Source organism: Colletotrichum phormii (assembly GCF_030913505.1).
Source record: "Colletotrichum phormii strain CBS 102054 chromosome Unknown BDP81scaffold_8, whole genome shotgun sequence".
Classification (NCBI taxonomy): domain Eukaryota; kingdom Fungi; phylum Ascomycota; class Sordariomycetes; order Glomerellales; family Glomerellaceae; genus Colletotrichum; species Colletotrichum phormii.
In genome coordinates, this window is record NW_026851450.1 from 1,724,237 (window position 1) to 1,745,271 (window position 21,035).

General features: G+C 53.2%; 6 protein-coding genes and 1 non-coding gene across 7 annotated transcripts; 3 read left to right on the forward strand and 4 right to left on the reverse strand.

Moving 5' to 3' along the window:
- The first annotated feature begins 268 nt into the window (after positions 1–268).
- Positions 269–2,411, forward strand: BDP81DRAFT_215963 (aldo/keto reductase). The gene is made up of 5 exons (XM_060582713.1): positions 269–1,201; positions 1,255–1,425; positions 1,487–1,630; positions 1,689–1,775; positions 1,842–2,411. Exons 1-5 carry the CDS (start codon positions 362–364, stop codon positions 2,238–2,240), a joined length of 1,641 nt encoding a protein of 546 aa, XP_060446583.1. The 5' UTR covers positions 269–361; the 3' UTR covers positions 2,241–2,411.
- Positions 2,412–5,315, reverse strand: BDP81DRAFT_517902 (glycoside hydrolase family 3 domain-containing protein; the record flags this gene model as incomplete). Its single annotated transcript, XM_060595922.1, has 2 exons — positions 2,412–4,982; positions 5,313–5,315. 2 exons carry the CDS (start codon positions 5,313–5,315, stop codon positions 2,583–2,585), a joined length of 2,403 nt encoding a protein of 800 aa, XP_060446584.1. The 3' UTR covers positions 2,412–2,582.
- A 3,180-nt stretch (positions 5,316–8,495) lies between these two features.
- BDP81DRAFT_449059 (cell wall protein) lies at positions 8,496–9,182 on the forward strand (the record flags this gene model as incomplete). Its single annotated transcript, XM_060592358.1, has 1 exon — positions 8,496–9,182. One exon carries the CDS (start codon positions 8,496–8,498, stop codon positions 9,180–9,182), a length of 687 nt encoding a protein of 228 aa, XP_060446585.1.
- A 559-nt stretch (positions 9,183–9,741) lies between these two features.
- On the reverse strand, positions 9,742–10,305 carry BDP81DRAFT_449060 (uncharacterized protein; the record flags this gene model as incomplete). Its single annotated transcript, XM_060592359.1, has 1 exon — positions 9,742–10,305. One exon carries the CDS (start codon positions 10,303–10,305, stop codon positions 9,742–9,744), a length of 564 nt encoding a protein of 187 aa, XP_060446586.1.
- Positions 10,306–11,414: 1,109 nt separating this feature from the next.
- Positions 11,415–12,831, reverse strand: BDP81DRAFT_216002 (PQ loop repeat-domain-containing protein). The gene is made up of 4 exons (XM_060582714.1): positions 12,671–12,831; positions 12,601–12,618; positions 12,343–12,546; positions 11,415–12,286 (listed from the first exon to the last, which is right to left on the reverse strand). Exons 1-4 carry the CDS (start codon positions 12,713–12,715, stop codon positions 11,744–11,746), a joined length of 810 nt encoding a protein of 269 aa, XP_060446587.1. The 5' UTR covers positions 12,716–12,831; the 3' UTR covers positions 11,415–11,743.
- A 155-nt stretch (positions 12,832–12,986) lies between these two features.
- On the forward strand, positions 12,987–13,074 carry BDP81DRAFT_t150. Its single transcript has one exon. It is a non-coding gene; the product is annotated as a tRNA-Tyr (tRNA).
- A 431-nt stretch (positions 13,075–13,505) lies between these two features.
- Positions 13,506–17,302, reverse strand: BDP81DRAFT_393644 (linoleate diol synthase; the record flags this gene model as incomplete). Its single annotated transcript, XM_060587850.1, has 5 exons — positions 13,506–14,100; positions 14,157–15,194; positions 15,255–16,319; positions 16,373–16,593; positions 16,661–17,302. The coding sequence occupies 5 exons, from the start codon at positions 17,300–17,302 to the stop codon at positions 13,506–13,508; spliced, it is 3,561 nt and encodes a 1,186-aa protein (XP_060446588.1).
- Between the last annotated feature and the right edge of the window lie 3,733 nt (positions 17,303–21,035).

The window sequence follows — 21,035 nt, forward strand, 5'->3', positions numbered from 1 at the left end:
TTCGGGGGCGTTGTGAATCCTTCTGGGGACTTTCCTATCTTCATCCACTTTTCTCCCCGCCGTTCCCAATCGCCTGACTTGGGTAATGATAACCGAGTAATGGGCCGGCAAGCTACGGCTCGACTTGTTGATCGCCGGTGGCTTCTGATAGTTGAGATGAATGCCGACGGATGCTAGCTTGAAAACAGGGTTCAGCTTGCAGCCCTGCGGCAGCAACACTGATTTCGTTGTGTCCGTACATCTGAGGGAAGGCTTACATGCAAGCCGTCCAGATTCAAGATTGAAGACAGGACTTAGATTTCGTCAAGAGACCTCCAGAAACTCATAGTCTCTCACTTTAGTCCAAGACGACACAAACGAAATGGCGGCAAGTTCAGAAGGTCAAAGCGCTAAGACGGCGCACGTCAACATGATGACGGACACCATCATCACCAACCTCCCCGCTGAGAATCTCCGGGTAATCATGCGATCGCTGTTGGCCGCGCATCCAGACATCACCACAACTTTCGAGGCTGAGACAAGAGCTTACATCAAAGACGTAGCGTTACCAGCAGCTCAGAAAACGCTGTCTTCGGAGGCATCGTTGAAGAAGACGCAGACGACTATTCGTTGCATGTTGGGGTGCGGGCTCAGTCTAGAGAGCATCCCGCTCATGATCAGGGTGGTCAGGGGCGGCACCAAGCTTCTCATTGATCCAGAGACCACTAGAGAGGAGACGACTGCTATTTTGGCATCCGTCGATGGCGACATTGTTCAGATCATGACCGCCATTGAGAAAAAACTGCTAGCAGCTCCGCGCGGATGTCTTATGGTGGACGATCTCGATGCTGTGACCAGCTTGCATGAGTCTCTCGTCAAGTGCAGAGTCACGATAGAAGAAAAGGGGCTGGAGTGTCCCTACACGAGAGCACTTTTCGCGATTTCCATGCTTCTTGGAGAACCACTTCCTGTCTTCGATCTGCCGTCGAGCGATTCATCGGGTCTATGTGCATCCCTCCCAGGCCCTGTGGAAGCGAAGGAGATGTTTGAGATGAATGGCTTCAGACTGCCTAGATTGTTCACCGGGCTTTGGCAAATGTCTAGCCCATCTTGGGGCTCAGCGCCTACATCCAAGATCATTGCCCAATTCTCCAGACACATGGAAGTAGGTCTTTCAGCGTTCGATATGGCGGACCACTACGGTGATGCCGAGATTATCTTCGTAAGTCTGATCACACCCGGGTATCTTTCAGGTAGTCTTGCTAAATAAGCTAGGGCCGCTTTCGTTCGTCTTGTCCCTTCAGCGATGCAACATTTGCAGCAACAAAGTACTGTGTCTTCAACCCGATGATCGTCACGCGTGCTGCTGTGCAAGCCAATGTCGCTGAAAGGTGCCGGAGGCTGCAGACAGACAAGATCGACTTGCTCCAATTCCATTGGCAATTCGTTAGTAGCCACCTAGGCCGGCCCGGTGTGGTGAGAATGACAAGCTGATCCTCTGTGCTAGTATGAGGACCCTCAGTATGTGGAGGCTTTGCGTGTCCTTGAAGAAGACCCCCGCGTCAAGACCTTGGGGCTCTGCAACTTCGACACTGAGCACATGCAAGTCGCCATTGACCAAGGCATCAAAATTCATTCAAATCAAGTGCAGGCATGCTAGGACCCCCGTCGACTCAAAACTCGAGGGGCGCAAACTGATGACCCCTTAGTTTTCGTTGATCGATAGCAGGCCAGAGGCTCGCATGGGCAAGGTCTGTCAGGAACACGACATCAAACTCCTGACTTACGGAACATTAGTAAGCTGAAAGAGAGCAATGTTATTATTGATTCGCTCGCGCAAATGCTAACAGCTATCGATGTAGTGTGGTGGATTCCTCGCTGAAAAGTGGCTAGGAAAGGGTCAACCGGATCTCTACGATGAGGCGATCACGCCTAGCCAGCGCAAGTATTATGCCATGATCCGCAGTTGGGGAGGGTGGGATCTGTTCCAAGATCTCTTGAAGGTGCTCAAGACAATCGCATCAAGACATAGCGTTAGTGTTTCCAATGTGGCCACTCGCTGGGTGTTGGACTTCCCCTACGTGGGGGCGGTCATCGTTGGGACTCGAATGGGCATCAGCGAGCGCGCGGATGAGAATCTAGCGAGTCTGGGATGGTCTCTGAGCCAGGGGGACCGAGAGCTGATTGAGGAGGTCTTGAAGAAGAGCAGGAGGTTGGAGATGTTTGAGGCGATGGGAGACTGTGGAGGGGAGTATCGCTAGAACTTGACTATTACCGTTGGTTGGTCTTACGTGATTGCCTGTGGGCAATGATAAGAGTCATCATACTCGTCACGTCACTACTAGTATCAAAGCCTATGTGGGCTTGCGCTACATTTTATCATTTTACCCTGAGTATGGTGATGATGTCTCGACGAGAAGTTCACTTATCGCCAGTGAGCAGGCGGACATGGAAAAAAGGCATAAGAAGCGGATGAGGGAAATTAACAAGTAATCATGACTTGAAGCAAATAAATAACTCTGACTCCATGGTATTCGATCAAGTTGCTGAGCGATGCTTCGTTGATAAGAGGGCAACGAGTCTCAACTCTATGTACCATCGCTCTAGCCTCGACTCAGCTCCACGAGCTGTCTAGCTTGAATATTACCCGCCGAGAACCCTATGAAAACCTCATACTGACCTTCTACAAACATCCAATCCTCAGTGAAGGCATCCCACACCATGAGATCATCGGTCTTCACCAACAACTCTACAGCCTTGCTCTCACCAGCTCCGACCTCAACCTTTTGAAAAGCTCGGAGCAACTTTGGTGGCTCTTTCGCGGCCTCCGGGAACCCAACATAGAGCTGAACAACCTCTTTTGCCTTAGTATTTCCCTGATTCGACAAAGTCACTCTGGATAGAATGGCGCTGCCATTTGAAGATACCTCCAGTCCAGATAGACTAAAGTTGGAATACGTCAGGCCGTGTCCGAACGGGAACAAAGGTTTGATGCCGCTTTGATCATAAGCCTTGTATCCCACATAGAGGCCTTCTTCATAAGGGACTTCGATGCTTGTACTGATGCGTATGGTGTCGTTGAGGCTCTTGGGAAAGGTCAATGGCAACTTCCCGCTCGGGCTCACATCGCCGAAGAGAAGACGCTCAAGCGCGAGCCCTACCTGCTGGCCAGGATACCAAATCTCCATTATGCCCTCAACTTGCTCAATCCAAGGCATCAGAATGGCAGAGTTCGTGTTCAGGACTACAACGGTTTTCTTGGAGATGCTGGCAAGCCGGCTGATGATGGCATCCTGGTCGCCAGGTAGAGAAAGTCCAAGGCCGCTATCAGCGCCTTCAGAGATCCGGTCCGAAGCGAAAATGATGCTGATATCCGCCCACTCGGCCAGCTCGTCGGCCGCTGTGTCTCGGGTCTGGTTGCCAACGTCTACGCCAAGAGTGATTCCATACGCACCAGTAGACAAGGAGTAGCCCATGTCGTATTTCAATAGAAGCTTGACCTCGGATCCCGCCTCGAGATAGGTTGCACCTTGGATGTAGTTCCCGAAATTAGCATAGGACATGTTGGCTACCAGAATGTCGTCCAAGTACAGCAGCGCGGTCCCCTGGCCATACATGGAGAAGTGGTGCATTCCTGTGGTGTTTGGAAGGAAAACCGCCTCGTAAACAGCCGAAAATACGTCTGGGTATGCTTGCCAAAGATTTGATGGGTATGTAGCAATGGTTATGTTGGGGACGATCTCGGTGGCGTTTACGGGGCCGGTGAAGTCGGTTGTCTTGTAGTATGTGACGTTGACGCCGCCATCTCTGAACATGCTCGAGGGAGCCGTGGGAAACTGCCCAGTGCCAGGGTACGCCATGGAGTACTTGGCCGTGATGTTTCCTGCGTCTCCTCGACGCTTGATCGCATCAAAGGGTGCTTGAACGACCATGGTCGAGTCAATGACGAAGCCACCGTGGTTTTCAGAGACCTGGTTCTCCGTGGTTGCTCCGATGCCAAAGACTGCAATCTTGGAATACTTGTCTCGAGAGATAGGCAGGGCGCCTTCGTCATTCTTCAGCAGAACAGTACCCTCTTCAACCATTCGCTGTGCGAGATCCAGATGCTCCTGGGTACGCACATTGGCTGTCGAGTCTCCGGTCACGGGATTGTCGACTTGCCCAAGCTTGAACATGTATCGCCAAACCCTCTGGACCATATCGTCAAGTCGTGCGTGTGGTATCGATCCATTGCTGATAGCCTCCACCAATAACTCACCGTAGTAAGCAGGGAAGCCGTAACTATCTGTCAGATCTCCGCCCGGCATTGAGATGTCGAGTCCAGCCATGACAGCAGCAACGGTACTTCTTGTAGAGAAATACCAATCAGCAACCACGAACCCTTCGAACCCCCACTCCTGACGAAGAGTCTGGTTGAGGAGCCAGTCATTTTCGCAGGTGAAGAAGCCATTGAGTCGATTGTAGGAGCACATGACACTCGCCGCATCTGCCTCTTGCACGCTGGCCTTGAAGGCAGGCAGATAAAGCTCATGCATCGTCCTCTTATCGACCACCGCATCGACTGTTACCCATTCCGGGTCATTGCCGAACCTATTCGTGTCTTGGTTATACGCAGCGAGATGCTTCGGGCACGCGAGGGCTCCCTGGCTTTGGATGCCCATCGTGCCGGCGACCGCCATTCGCGCGGTCAGCCATGGGTCTTCGGACAGAGTTTCGGCAGCGCGGGCCCATAAGGGAGAGCGAAGGATGTTGATGGTGGGCGCAAGGACGATGTTGCGGCCTTTGCCCATGTGCTCTTGCGCAAGTGCCTGGCCAAACTCATACTGTATCGACGTGTCCCAAGAGCTTGCCGCCACAACCGGAGCCGGGAAAGCGGTGACATTGTCGAGAGAGTTGCCGACTCCGGCGGGCCCATCGCCCATGCAGACACCGGGGATGCCGAGAGAAGAGTTCCCTTGGATGTGTCCGATGCATGCGTTCACGCCGGTCCCATTATCTGTCAACTATGGGAATATCAGCATTAGCTCTCTCGTTTTCGTGGGCAGCGTGGAGTTGAAAGTCTGACTTCGGTGTCGCCCTGGACCATGGCATGTTTTTGTGTATCATTGAGCTGAGCTATGAAAGACAAGAGGCGCTCCTCGTAAGTGAGTGTCTTGTCGAGCCATGGCTGAACCGCGGAGGCAGTTAATGCCAACGAGGCGATCCGGAGAGTAGAGGTCAACCGCATCTTCAGTTGTGCGCATATTTCACGAGGGAAGACAGAGTAACACGAATCTCCAACATTCACAGGCTTTTGTGCACTTTCATACTTCAGTATCCTCCCAGCTTCTCACCATTGTTCTATCTCCCCATCCTATCACGTTACATCGCGCATCATCACTTGATGATCTTCTTCAAGGTTGTTCAGCCCCAGCACCGGTCTTCCAACGGATAGACCGGGGCAGTAGTAGAAGGCCGAGGTGAGTATGCGCCCTTGCTGTTGAAAGCCGGCGAACAAACGGCGGTCTGACCGATAAGCCCAGGCCGAAGATATCCTGGAGATTGCAGTGCGGGGTACATAAGGTATCTGGATCTGGCAGTTGAGAGAACGCGGAGATGACTCTGTGGGTCTGGAGATAGACAAGCCCAGTAGAGCTTCGAGAAGCAGTCTTGGAGAAAGCGACCCTGAAAACTCGTTCCTTGTTGAGTCGGATTGATAGTGCTCGTTGGCGAACTTCTTGTCCGCGCACGTGACGGGGTTTCCGGGCGCAGATCCACATTTTCGGCTTCTACAAGCCGGCTCAGAGGCCGAAAATGCGGTATCTCCCCGAAAACCAGCAGCGAACAGGTTCCGTCTTGGACGTAGCATTCTAGAAGATCAGAAGATCCATCCACAAGCTTGAGTTCATTCTGACCTCGGCCCAGGACCAGCGTTGTAACAGCTTTTGGGGTAGATGCTTACGTTGCTGACTTGCGAGCCAAACATGGATGAAGCCCGCGAAAAGGATCGAGACGAGACCGAGACGAGACGGGAAGTTCGGCTGGGATTTGATATACCAGAAACGACACAAGGTGCTCAAGAAACCAACAACAAACAGGAAGAGGTTCCCTTTTTGGCCGTCCCGATGCGAAGGGGGCGCGGAGCTGAACAGACACGACAGGTTTGCATCTCGTAGACTGCAGTACACGACGGTGACAAGCGATGGCTGCTGGCACGAACACTTTGACGCGCCGTGCGTATGCTGCTGCAGATCCGGAATCCAGTCATCCCCTCCCTTCGCGTTTCTGGCGCGGCAGAGTCGGCCGAAGGTCGGAAGTCTTCTCAATCCACGGGCACTCTGATCGCTTCGTGTCTCCCTGGCAAATGTGGTCTGAGCCGTGCCTCGTTTCACCTGGATTCTGATACTCGTACAAAGAGCTTTCCCCCCTCGTTTTTTCGCACCAGAGGTTCATGTATTGAGTCTCCCTCTTCTCCTACAGGCTACCGGGGATGTTCTCTCGCAGAGACCCGAGACACACTGGAGTTCGGCTACAATTACGGTTCTCATTCCACTCAAACTTCTCGCCTCAGCCACCCCCACGGCCGTGGAAGCCGTCGTGTAAGTGGTTCACCGCCTACCACACCCACTGAGCTGCGGGAGAGGTAAAAATAAAATAAAAAAGACGAGTTCATGAGAGACTGCACACCATCAGCAGTAACATACACACGGAGACTGCTCCAGTTTGCGCAAAAGAATCTTGGCTTCGTTCGCCGGGCCGCGGGAGTGAATCGGGTATTTCCTGATACGACTCGTGGGACACTGCTGATTCGCGGGTCCCGGTTTGCACTTTACCAGAGTTTATTTCCGGGCGTCACCTCTTCTTAGGCTTTCCAACTAACCCAGTTTGTGTGGAAGGCCGTGTGGAAGGCCGACTTGACCGACATTGACTTACACGCTAGGCCACTGTCAGTGCCGTACATGAAGCTATGCATCGTCAAGACGCCAAAGACGGCCCGTTCTTCACGTCAATCATTCGGTCGGTCGAAAGCCATCTGACTTCAAAAGAACGTGCAATATCCCAACATCTGGTATATCTTGTGAATTGCGAAAGGCCTGGAGACAGTTTGATAGGACCCTTGGAGAGACCCTTCACGCATATGGGAGATGGCCGACCGGCCGGGGAAGAAATAAGCTCGCACCGAAGAGCGGTCTGACCTCTGCCGGCGTATCCCGCTCTCGCTAACAAATCCTGCGACGGCAGGCCTGGATGATCCCAACAAGCCCCGGTCAACTTCTCGACGAATCTTCTCCTATCAGAGGCCCGGAGAGGAATCCGCAGCGAAGCAAATCGGAAGCTCACAAGCGAGAGGTGTGTCTTCTCTAGCAGTGGTGCTGTGGGGGATCGCCAGATCCGCCAGCGCGGGAAGAGAGAGTTGAGCAGGGATCCGTCCGCACGTTTCACGTTTCACTTCGGCGAGCGACGTCGTGTCAGGCTGTGCTTGGAAGGGGGAGGCTCATGGGCTGGAGAGTGTTTAACACCCCAGCTTCGGGGACGAACCCGTTTTATATCTTTGTTTTAAAATAACTCCGCCGTCCGGTGGTGGTGCTGGTTGTTTGGCTTTGGGGGCAGTTCGAGAAGTCTTGGCTGGTGAGAATATTGAAGAGAGAGACGGAGGGAGCCCCGCGCCTCACATATCAGTCAAGTAACGCATAGATAGCCCGAGGGTTAAGGTATTGCACAGCCTCCATCACCCACAAAGTGAGGCTTGAATGCTAGCCAGGTACGGATACATCGTCAATATTACCCGAACCTGCATGTAAGGGCCAAATCTGTGGGCTTCCTGTCGAGCTTGTGTGAAATAAGCGCCGGACCTTATACAAGGATGCCATCCCCCATGTTGACGATCAACCTCAAAGGTTCATCCATCGGCAGTGGGATGCGGGTCACGCCGATTCGTGCGATGCGAGTGGCCGAACAAAGTCATCCATATCCTATCCCGCCTCGAATCTGAGTAGGCCTGCCGTGCCAGGAACTCTCCCTGATCCATGCATTGACGTCAAGTACAAAGACAGCAGTCAATGCGATTGCGGACCAGAGGCGTGCCCCGGTCGAGGAAGACGTGATGGAGGGCCAGAAGAAGCGTCGAGTCGAATCTTCCTCCTCGGGCCCCTCGCTCCCTCCTCTATCTCCCACTCCCCCCTCTATCTCCCACTCCCCCAAGCCGTATGAAGGGGGGTAAATAGGTACGAGGGTGAACCGTGGGCAACTTGTGAGACGGGTTACGCTTTTGGGAAGGCGATGAGCTGAGATTTCATATAATGTTACCGTCTGTGCGAAAGTTGTTTTGCCCCTCCCGTATGTGAGGGTCTGATCTAGTCTGTGCCAGTCTATAAGCCTCCACAGTCCTTCTTTCTTCTCCTAGTCTCTTGATCTTTCATGCTTGCTGGCCAAACACGTCGATATATCCACCGTACGCTACACACACCTGAATCTCTGGAAGATCATCACCACCAATACCAACTACTACCACGACCCCGGTATCCTCGACCGACAAGATGAAGTTCACCACCGAGATCACTCTCCTCACTCTGGCCATGGGCGTCTTCGCCGAGCCCCCCACCAAGGTCGTCGCCGAGCGTGACCTGGCCACAATCCAGGGTGTCATCCAACAAGTCGGCAACTCACTGAAGGACTTGAACAAGGCTGTGGATGGCTTCAACGGCGACCTGAGCGGCCTCGCCGGTGCCGCTGGCGCCTTCACCAACACCCTTAACCAGGGCAGCCAGCAGGTTATGGGCACGAGCGAGATTACCCTTAACGAGGCCCTCCAGCTCCAGCAGTTCGTCTCCGGACTTCAGAGCGACGGAAACGCCCTCACCAAGAACCTCGAGAAGAAGAAGCCCGAGTTCGAGAAGGCCAGCCTTTGCGGTATTATCTCCTCGCAAGTCGGTTCCGTTGGAGATGGCGCCAAGAAGCTCATCGACACCATCGTCACCAAGGTTCCTCAAAGCGTCCAGTCTGTTGCCAGCCAACTTGCCGGCGGCTTCGCCACAACACTTCAGTCAACTCAGCAGTCATTTGCTGCAGGTAACTGCACAAACGCCAACGGCATGGGCGGCGGCAGCAATGGAACCAACGCCGGCACACCCAAGACCTCCTCCCCAGCCAAGGCTGGTGCCGCTACCCTCTCCGTTGGTCTCGGCTCCATCGCCGCGGCGGCGTTTGCTGTCATGTTGCTGTAAGCGGGTCTCGTATGGAGATGGGACAGGAGTTTGGGGTTTGGACAGAAGATCAGTGGAGGGGATATATGGGAGATTTCAAAACTTTGTCTATGATGGCCTTTTTTCCTTTCAAGTGCAGGCCTGCTGGTGAAGTGCCGAGATTTGTATCATACGGGCTCAGGTAGACAATGCGAAGCCTGCTTCGTTGCACGTTGAGGGTGTATTCAAACCCACGACTTTTGATTGAGTGCGTCGTACTTGGGTTCAATTCCATACTGATTGCGCTGAGGTCCGGGACTAGGTCCAAGGGACACGTTGAAGCATGAAACAATCGCTGTAAAACTATGAGCCTTTGTCCCCATCTTGGGACTGCAGACTATCTATCCTCTATAGATCGAGACCGACGCCCACTTGAGGTCCCAATACTTTCCGTAAACTCTTGCCTCCTCATCATCTTATTCATACTACAACCCCCTGATCGTGATTGTGACCCCAATCCAACCTCTCCCGGGATTGTTCCAGTCCTCCTCGATACCCATCTTGTAAATGACCCTGTTGCTCTTGTCATGGCCACGTTGCTCTATAAAGTAGTGGATTCGCCCTCGCCCTCGTTGGACCAGTCGGTCATGGAATCAACGAGCTTCTCATAATCGGAACCGCCCATCCAAATCAAGCCCGTTTCTATTTCCTTCCAGATCATGTCCGCAAGCTGGGCATATGCTTCCCTGTTTGTGGGGGAAACCCCATACATGCATTGTTCGAGGAACTTGTCTCCACTAAATGACTCGGGAGCTGCTGCTCTGCTGGCAAGGTCGTCATTGTTGCTTGGCTCACCGTGCGAGGATTCGCCGTTGCCCGACAGTCTCACCAGCTTCTGCCCTTCGCCCGGCCTCAGACCAACTGTTTTCATTCCCTCCCACCAAGGAAGGCCCCATGCGGCATCGAAGTAGATATCGCACAACTGTATGCCGGCTTCTTGTGCTCTGGCAAGCCGCAGCGCCGCCTGTCTTTGATAGTCCTGAAAGTCTTTGCTGGGGAACCGTTCGCTCCACGGCTTTTCTCTGGGGACAGAGTGGCGTCCCGCTGGAGGCAGGTGCGGTGCACTGTTCTGAGGGGACGGGTCCCTTGTGTTGGCGTCGGTCATGATGAGGTCGCCGAAGACGTGAGGATGGGTTCTCTGAGTCATGACTTCGTCAGTAAATCGAGCACGTCTGAGGAATTCGGTACCCACATGTAATCCGAACCGACCGTCGATCAGATTCGGCGAGAGAACACTTTGGTGCGGACTAAAGTGGCGGGTAACGGGCCCGTTAGCTGGAGGCAACTACGTAGAGTTTGGAGGAGTCGGTCCTCTGAGTAGCGGAGAGGAGTGAGGAAAGTCAGGAGATATCTTCTCTCTTCTCACCATCACGAGGTATTGAGGAAGGAAAAGTTTGGGATGCAATATACCTCTAGCACGAGTTGATTTGTGTCCGAGTCTGGAAGAGACCTGTTGGCGTTTTTTTCTGGTGGGGAGGAAGCTCGAGAATCGATCAGGCAAGATTGTTGTGAGAAGGAAGAAGAGAAAGAAAGAAAAGAGTCGGTTATCAAAGAGATTTATATACCCATTGAGTTGACAAGGTGTTGGTTGAATCTGCATTGGGTAGGAGCTAGCGACTCGCCTTTAATCAAAGGAAGGAACTCGGCTACAGCTCACTTTAACCTCTCGAGCTGGAAAAGAAGAAGGACTACTCGACGAACAACTCTTACTTCACTCGGGCTCGAGAGAATGACCCTTTCACTAACAAAGCTTTGAGTCTGTATTGGGCACGGGCTGAGGACTTATCTATCTTCCTTAAGGAAGAAACTCCGCCACAGCTCACCTCAACCTCTAGAGGACCAAGTTGAGATATGAAGTCTTCTTCTTGTTGAAAGTCGATAATCATGTGCTTAGGCCAGGAGAGACTGTTAGCTGTCCTAATCGGGGGAAAAGAATATGCTCATGGTTCCAGTCGTATACCGGTCCTATCACGAGACTCAACCGACAGGTCGTTACCGCTGCCAGCAGGTAACACCGGCTAGGGGGCCGATTTCCATCACTTGTTCTTCTCCAACCTCTTCACTCTCCATGTATTCATTGAGGAATATATTCTTGAGTAATGACCGTTGACACGATGGGGAGATACGGAATGCCTTGAAAATGGAAGACAGCCCGACATAACTCCATCGGATCAATTTCAAGAGTATCGCAATCCTTCATGGAGAAAGGACGGCTGGAAAACCACAACCCGCCGATACCTCCTAATCCATGAGAAGTGGGCACCGCGAACTAGCCTCCGGTCTGCAGTACTGGGCCCAGTATCGGGGACAGATCGGAGATCCATGGATTCTTAAATAGTAGAACCTACGGGTACGGTCTCGTCGGCGAAGCTCGGGTTAGGTGTACACTAAAGCCGGCGTTCTCTGACCCCACCTAGATAGACAGACTTCGAAAGCGTTGATTTCGTACCTTTTGCCTTTCGAGGTGACGAATAGTTACCCGACTTTCGACTTTCGACTTTCTAACGCAGACGCTGCACTAGATGATGAATTTGGCTCCGGAGTTACAGCGAAGCGACAGTCCTAGACCGAAGCCCGGAATCATCTCTAGACGCGGTCCGGAAGACGGATGTCGAAGAAGGCATACCATGCAAAACAATGCCATTAGCCACGGCAGCCGAGCCCGGCGTCTCTTCTTCCTCCCTCGCCCGCAATCTCTTCCTTGCCCAAGGCAGCAAATTAAAGTACCCCCCACACGCAAACACCCCGCACCAAAGCACAAACTCAGTCGCGTAAATAACAATCCCCAACACATCAACCCGAGGCTGAAAGAATATAGACGCGAGGGAAAACACGTCGCCCGCGGCGTCGATGCCGACAAAGATGAAGGATATGCCGCGCACGGTGCGGTGGAGGTAGATATCCCAGTAGTGCCGGAGTACCCCGGCGGCCAGCAGGGCGGCGGAGAGGGAAGCCATGAGGATCATGGGCCATTCTGTGCCGCGGTGTTTTACAATGTGAAGTCCGATGACGAGGGCGACTTGGATGCCGGCCATGGCGGTTGCGATGGGGGCTACGACGGCGAGGGAGCGGAGGATGGACCAATTCTGGAGACGGAATCAGCAAGATAAGTTGGGGCGAGAAATGGTATGGGGGAGTGTACTCTTTGATAGTAGAAGCATTGGATCCAAGTTGCGAGACTCAGAAACGTGAGAATCTGGGGCTGAATCTGCAGGGCAATGTTGAAGTCCTCGACGATGTTGTAGACGCCTAGGGGTACGCCGGCCCAGGCCCAGAGCATCATCATTGAGGGCTGAAGACCGGTGGCATTATGGCGTCGGTAGTTGATGACAATTTGCGGGATGAGCTACACCACACTGTCAGGAAGAGAATTTGGGTTATGAACTCTAACGGAATGCACCTGAGTAGACCAGCAGACCTGTGAACTGTTAGCTTTACCTCATCATTGGCGGACGGGGTGAAGTGCGTACTGCACCAAGTGTGCCGAGAGCGTTGGCTGCGGCCGGTATGTCCATGACGACTCAAAAGCAGGGTCTCCTTCCAAAGGTGTTGCCAATGACGGTAGCAATTTCAATTGAAGAAGGTATCTCAGTTGTGGCAGAATGAGCTCATCGTCAGCGCAATAGACGTGATTGTCACTTGAGAGATATAGGTATTAATTAGAACATCTATCCGCGATCGACATTGTAGAAACTGGTGTAGAATTTCGTAAGCATTTTGCGGGACCCTAGTTGGATCTGCAAATCGCAACGGCTGTTATCACCAAGCGGGGCTTTAGCTCCGATCCTCCCCTTGGTGTAGTTGGTTCATCACGTTCGACTGTAATGGTTACATTGTCATCGAAAGGTCTCTAGTTCGATTCTGGAAGGGGAGAACAAATTCTATTTTTGCTTTTTAGTACCAGGACAAACCATGCAACCTGCCATTCTGCCCACCGATATCGCGAGAATCGAACGTAACTTTCTTTCGAAACCTACTCCGTAGATACCGCATTCCATCACAACATTACCTTGGGTAGGGTGCCGTGGTATTGGCGCACACCAGGGAAGGCAGTCGGGCAGAAGGGTTTTGTGGGTTGTTCTCGATTGCACTGCTGGCTCGCATTACAAGTCCACTTTGCCATTCCTCTTTTCTGGCATCGATCGAAGTCGTCACTCTTGTTCAGTTGCAGTCGATCACGACGGAATCCAAGAAAATAATTCTTTGATTCAAACCCAACAATCATTGACCATTCTCATACAGTACTCCATCATGAATAATCCTACACTCCATTTTCGTACAAATTAAATCAACAGTTTTCCATTCTTACTCGTCCCATTCGATCCTCATGGTCGTCGGCACAGGCCAGTACGAGCTCTGGTCGGCCGTCATGAAGGTGCGCAGGCCCAGCCAGGGCTCATCCTTCTTGCTGGCGCCGTTCTGATTGCTGCCAACAGGAAGACCGACTTGGCCATTCCAAGCGCCAGCAGGCATGTTCTTGAGCTTGCCACGACCTCCGTTTCCGCCAGACGTCTTGTCGGCTCTCCTCAGTCCCTTGAGTCCGACAATCTCCTTGAACAGACTCGTCTGCGCCACGCGGCTGATCTCCTTACCGGCACACCAATGGGGACCGAGACCATAGTGGACGTAGGACTCGAGAGGGCGGTCGAGGCGCACTTCGTTGGGGGCCTCAAAGATGGTTGGGTCGCGACCGGCCGTCATCAGGTTGCACAGGACCTTTGTACCCTTGGGGATCTTGACCTCGTACTTGGTGCCGTCAATGTCGTCGTTGACCTTGGGTGTGCGCGAGGTCGGGTCATTGGGATCAAGGAGGCAAGGAGCGTAATCGGTGATGACCTGGGTGGTGACGGCCTCACGGTAGACGGCGACGGTACCACGGAGTCTGCATCCCTCAAGCATGCTGGGATAGGGTTAGAGGAGTGTCCAAAAGAGGGAAGCTTTTCGAGTAAGACTTACTACTTCATCAACTTCTCATCCGCCTCGGGCGTGTTCTCATGAGCCAGCTTGTAAAGCGTCTTCAGGTGGTCGTGGCCCTCGCCAAGGTAGTAGTCGATGCAAAGCGCCATGACCTGCGACTGGTTCGTAACGTTGGCGGTGACGACGGGCATGATAGTACCCCAGACAACCTCATCAATGTCCTTACCGTCAGCGAGAAGGCGCTCAATGAGATGGTTACCAAAGGTGGGAAGCGAGGCTTCTCCCTCTCTGATCTTGGCGACAATGTCCGTGATCAAGCCCGCCTTGGAGATGGTCTGGCAGACAAGGCCCATAAGCTTGCCCAAGCCTTGGCCGAGCTCGCGCGCAATCGTCCGCAGCTTGAAGCTATTGCCAATGTCTGCATCCAAGAAAACAGACTGGAAAAGAGTGGCAACAACCACGTACAGTTCCTGGTCAGTGTAGACACCCCATGGCGAGTCCTCGTTCTTGATGGGCAGGTGGAAGAGGGCGGCATTGAATCGCGTGTTTGTCAGGTTGATGACGTCCCGAACAATGTCAACCTCTCTGACGCCCTTCCTGATGGGAAAGCTGTTCTGCTTCAGCAAACGAGGCGTCATGTGGGTGTACCACTTGAAAACTTCCTTCTCCCAAGGGCCCGTGATCAAAGCCTTCCTAACCTGAGTGCGGTTCTGCGTGTTGGCCTTGCCATCACCAGCCAGGCAAAAGTCCTTGCCGTAGTCCTTGCCAGGCTGCGCGACCAGGTGACGGATGGCTTCGCCCCAGACAACCTTGAAGTCTGACTGGTTGTACAGAATCTCGCTGACAGCCTTGTGGGAGAAGATGGGAATCATGTTGCGCTTAGTGACCGGTTCCTTCCAGGAGTAGAGATAGTCTCTGTTGATGCCCTCGAGGATCTTCTTGTTCTCAGAGGGCACCGTGAGGGGGAAGTGGGCGTAAACGCTGTTCTGCTCAAACGAGTTGGGGAAAGCGCGGTACACCAGCTTGTACAGGACATGGCTCTGGTCGACGTTAAGGTCGTAGCTGCATTGGTTGAATCTGTTCAAGAGTCAGCGGCTGCTGTCTTTATCTGCATGGTAGAATTGGAGAAAAACTTACCCCCAGTTGGTCAGGTTCTTTGGCGTGTAGTCAACGGTGTAGAATCGGTCGCCACGAACCAGGGCAACGGCATCAGACAAGATAGCTCTGGTCATGGTGAAGCCGCCACACAATCCACTTCCCGGGGCCATGGGCTCCTTGGCCTTCTCAGCGACCAATCCAGGGTACAACTCAACCTGGTCTGGAGTGCCATAGAGGTATCTCAGCTTCTTGACGACTTCCTTGTCCGGGTTGATGTCCTCAAATGTCGGATGTCTGGTGAGGCCAAAGTGATCACGGAATTCGTTAAGGGTGGCGACATTCCACTTTCGTGCGTTCATCATACCGAGCACCTCAATCGGCTTCATGATCTCCGGGATTCTGTTGGCCCCGTAAGAGCCAGCAACATCTTCGACGGACTCCTTGAAGATCTTGACCAAATCCTCTTCGCGGAAGGCACCATCCTTGCCACGCTTCAGGCCGGCGAAGTCACGCTTGACCGGGTCATCACTGATGCGCTTCTCCCAGTCCCTCACAGCGTGGCCGAACTCAACGAGAGTAAAGTCCTTGACTTCCTTGGGGGGGTTGCTGGTATCTCCCTCGATCTTGAGTTGCTCGCGGAACGCCTTTTCGGTCCACTTGGCGTCCTTGGGAGAGATGGTGCAATGCCATCTGTAGATGAGGTTAAACTCCACTGAGACCTGGTTTCCGGTACCCTCGGGGGTCTCGGCTCTGAGGATGCTCTTGCCCTCGTTGGTGCGGGGATCCAGAGCCCAGCTGGAAGGTGAGCGGTTCATGTTCAAGATGGTACGGACGTAGTCGCGGAGGACGATGCTGACGTAGAGACCGCAAGTGATGAGACGCGCCGTTTGGAAAAGGTCATTGTCGAACTTGACCCAAGCATTCCAACGGTTCCACTGCTTGTACTCAGGGGTTTCCAAGTAGTCCTTGTACTCTTGGGATTCGAGATACTTCGGGTACTCTGGCTCCCCTTCCTTGACCCTCTGTTCCGGCTTCTTCGGAGCCTCAGCCTTGGGGTCGATGGCATCGCCAGGGGGTCTGTTGAAGCGGTTGTTCTCATTGATACTATATATCATTAGTATTAGCTTTTGAAGAGATCACAGGTTGAAAGTTCTTACCTTGCAAGCTGTGTGACAATGTAGTTGTGGAAGCGGTTGAACATCATGAGAAGGACACCGACACCGGGAGGGAAGCCAAGAACTCTCTTGGAGGAGAACGAGTCAGGCTTCAGTCTGCCGTCCAGCTTTGTTCTGACTTGATCTTGCTCCGATTGGTTGCGGCCATAGAGGGGAGAAAGATCGAGGTAGGATGATGTCTTGTTGATGCCACTGAGGCCGTCCTATCATTCAGTCAGTTAGCAAAGCGATTTTGAGTTCAACTGACAAGTTGGGGGAATAGTGTCTCACAGTTTGGAAGATATCATGAGTGATGATGGTAGCCAGGTAAAAGAGGAAGCTTGAGATCTTGTTGGGATGAGGCTTGAACTCCTCGCCTCTGGCAAAGAGCATGTCAAAGAGTAGGCTGGGATCAGGCTGATTGGGAGTCTGATAGGTTATTGGCGGAGCGGACCGAGCATATGCTGTGTTAGCTGCGCCCATCAATGGGCTGTGAATGTTGTTGTCAGAGCCGTCTGCTGCACGATACTTGAACTTCTCATTCAGGGTCGTCATGGGCGGGTGGTCGATGCCATTCCAAAGTTGGTTAATCAAGCCATACTCGAGCTTCTTGCCCTTGACGGTGCCGCGAGGCAGCTTGGCGAAAAGCTGGATGAGGTTCTCCAAGAGCAACTTGTTGTCGTCGATCTTGCCTTGCACAGCAGTGATGCCGAACTCGGCCAAGGTTTCAAAGTCATGAAATCCGAGCTTCTTGATATCTTGCAAAAGGTTTGTGGGGTCAGCCTCCTGCGCAGTGGCACCTGGAGTTGGCTCAGGGTGCGGCGGGACTGCGGAAATGGACTTGTGAACGAAATCGCGGACTGCCGTCAACTTCTCCGACACCTCGGTGAGGAGGGGCTGGTGCTTGGGGAATTGCTCCTGAGCTTGAGACATGCTGGCGGATGGTCCAGTCGACTGCAAGTTGAAGGAGAGAGAATGGGTGGCTTGAAGGCAAAAGGAAGGTATTGATCACACGGGTATGCTCAGTGTTGGGGCGGACGGGGTCCTTCCTATATACGAGCAAAGTCTTCTTGCCCCATGGAATTGACAGCGGACAACAATGTCCGAGGCGAGCAGATATGGAATTACAGATAACCCCCTCCATGACGAGGCGCAGAGGAATCGGGTGAGCCAGCAGACACTGTGCTACATGGTGTTGAGGATCAGGCTGGATACTTTCTGTCGTTTAGTCCCCCCTCGTTGGCGCTGAGGTCAGCTCTCGAAGCTCCACAAGGCCGTCATGGGTTGTGCTAGGCAATAGCGCAAGACGATGAAGCAAATGTATTTCTAGGCTTCCCGCTACTAGTCTGGTCGTCTTGTAGGGCTTCGCTCCCGAGGTACTCTTGAGGTACGCCAATCATTGACCAGGCTTGACCTGATGAACAAGTGGACGGTGATGAAGAAATGCGTCTGTTGACTAAACGTGGGAGACGATTGGCCGGGATGCGAAGCGAGGGACCAACGCTCCCCCCTGCTGTCGTGCGGCGCCGAACCAATAATGGTTGATATCGCAGGCCGACTTCTGCATCGTCGGGGCTGCCAGGGCGCAGCTGAATGTCCCCTGCGTGCCTGCCTACGACTACGGATATGGGCGAAGGGAAAACAGAAGCAGTAAAGAGTTGCAGAGCTTCCCCCCCCCCTTCCGCCAAGCTAGGAGAGAACGAAAACAGCGAGCACTGCGCAAGACATTAGGCTACTTGACAAGTAGCTGAAGTCAATGAGTTCCTGATGAGGCCAGCGAGATGCGCCGGTGGCCAATCTTGAGTAGATGATTCGTATGCCCGGCCGCCTTCTTCTTGGTGTCATGCCAGTTGGAGCGATGACTCTGTCTCAGCCGGGATTTCGGTGAATGTGTGGGCGCCGGCGCGCCGGTGGGGGAGATGAGATCGTATTTGCGCGATACCTACGGATACCACAAGTATGAGTCGATCTTTTGCTAGGCTTGGTCAACATGTGATAATGTCGTAGACTAGCTGGGACCAATCAAGCCTGTAACTTGTTGTCCTCATTCTCGGACGTCTTTGCCGTAATGCGTATGTTCCACGGGAGCTGCCTTGTTGACCCTGTTCAAGCCCACGCCATTCCCGGCCGTTTAGGGGCTGTTAGTGTGATGTGGATTGGCAGTCCCCGATTTTTGACAGAGTTGCAGGGACTTGATAATGCCTGGAACGGTTTGGCTCGGATCAGTTGGACTTGACCACGGCCGGGGGCCGTTGTTGGTGAGAGCATGGTGAGCGGCCGCAAGTGTGCTTACGCTGCTGTGTTCCGGAAACAGCCAGGCTACCTGATTTACTGACGAACTTGCTTGCACTGTAGCACTGCGTTTGCCCGGTGTGATGCGATAGCGCGATTCTGCACCAACATGCTTCGATAGCCGGCGAGAGGCAGTTGAGGTCGTCGAGGTCGGCTAGGCCCGCTTGTGATGTCAGCTGCTTGGCGATGGGTGTCTGTCAGCACTCTGTGCAAGCCATTCGAACCAAACAAGAAGAAGGGTCGCACCATTTCTTTTCCCGTTCTGCGTGGGGGCCTTTGGGGCCGATGCGCAGTGATCCTTCAGCCGCCCGCCTCCATCTCACCGGACGATACGGACTACATATCCATTGCCTGTGCCGCTGGGCGGTGCAACAGTGTTCGCATTGGCGAGTAACTGATTGCTCCCAAAGATCAAGGATAACCTGTCATGGGCGTCGTCACCGAAAAAGTGCACAAGATGATGATCTGGTGCTCGCAATGTCAGCTACCATGCCTCATTTCACAAGACTCGGACCGTACCGCCACCGATCAATTCCATGAGACCATAAAATGCCGACTTTTTTTTGATGAGACGGCTCCCCGCCGAGAGGGCCGGTCTCACTCCCTTGGATTGCGGGGTCTAAGACACGGGATTTCGCAGCCGTCGACAGGTCCTATCCGTGGCGTGGATGGGAAATGTAAGGAATCCGGGGTAATTGGTGAGAGGCTCCGGCTTGTCGATGGAATTGGAACTCGAATCTTCGGGGCATCATCTGCCGGTTTGCCAAACAAGAACAACAAAGTGGTAGTTCGGGCGAGGTAGAAACAGATCGAAATGTAGGCAAATTCTGATTGGCATAATAATTTCAATGAGCCGACTCAAACTGTAATGAGTGGCGAACCTCTTTCGTGCCATTCGAGCGCCAATTGCTGACTGGTGTAAGTCGGCTACCTAAGGAATGTCATGTTGCGCTGGGCCAGTACGCCATCGATTGTCTCCCAACAGCAATCCTAGAGTTCTGAAGACCATCGACGAAGTACACGGGATACCCATAGGGCTGAGATGGTGCCTGTTGAATCTGTCTTGATACTGGGAGCCAGAGGTCCATGGAGTTCGGGGGAGCCGGTGCGGGATGATACCGTTGGACACTGCGGTCAGCTTACATACCATATCCGTACAGCACATGCGTGTGCACTAGTTTCCGTCAATTGGCCGCTTACTCGGAGGCCTGTGGCATGACGTGAAGCTGGGAGTTCAGGGTATTGGCGCGATGCGAGGGATCGTATGATGCTCGCACAGGCCGATTGACAGTTGACAGGCGAAGGGCATAGAAGAAGTGCAGTGCGGCACATGGCGCACAGGGAGACTGGTCTCTAGGATGCCTTTTCCGGGCCTAATATTGACCACTTAGCCGCCACCAATTGATCTTTTACGCTGGAGGCTGAAGAGACTAGTTTCTGTCAAACGTTCAGTGGCGTAGCGAGGAGGCCTGACAGCCACGACGGCCTAAGGTACAGTAATAATAGAGCCTGAGGCCGTTTCAGGCGTCGAGGAAGTGTGGAAGAGTCTGGTAGCGATTTGAACTGCTGGCCAGTGTTGAGTGACGAGCGACGAGCGACGAGCAACAGTTGTGTGCGAACAAGTGCCATGTGGAGGGCAGCTGGTTACGGCTCAGTAATTGTCAGCGCCGCGAGACCGAAATAATCTTTCTGAAGAACAAAGTTGAGACGACGTTCTCTCAGTTGGACCCATGCGCCATGACGGACTCTGCAGGAGTGAGGTCGTCCCATGGTTTGTAGTGCTTCAGGGTCCAAGAGTGGAAGATGATGGCGTGGGCAGGCCATCTCGAACAGAGGGTGTCTGAACTGGCTACGGCTGAAGCAACCCGATTCAAGAGTCAATGCAGCGTAGGTCCGCCTAAGTCCGGGTCTTATTGGGGTGGTGGTCTTGGTGTATCCGTACCGTACGAAGGTTCAATGTGTTGTGTCTGGGTCGCCAAGGGCAGTTCTCGGGTATGAGGCATGGAAAGGGAATTGGGACCTGGTCTGGAGGAATGCGATGAGACGCGTCGGTATCGTTGGCGCAAAGTCGATGCGTATGATGAGCAATGCGACTGTTGCAGAGCGGTATTCGTGTGGATATTGGATAGGAGTGGACAGGTCAAACTGTTTAGTTTTATCATGAAGAAGTGCAAATATGGCGACGGGGGAGATGTCGTTGAGCATGAAGACCATTCACTGCGAATAATTGGGTGGTGAACTCAATTGCTTCTTTCCCTGTCCGTGGACACCCAGGTAGAATCCGTGCCTGCCTGAGGAGTGTGGCGATGGGTACTTTGTACCTTCCATTGTCTCAGCGGATCACCTCAATTCATTTGGGAAGGAGGATCACCCG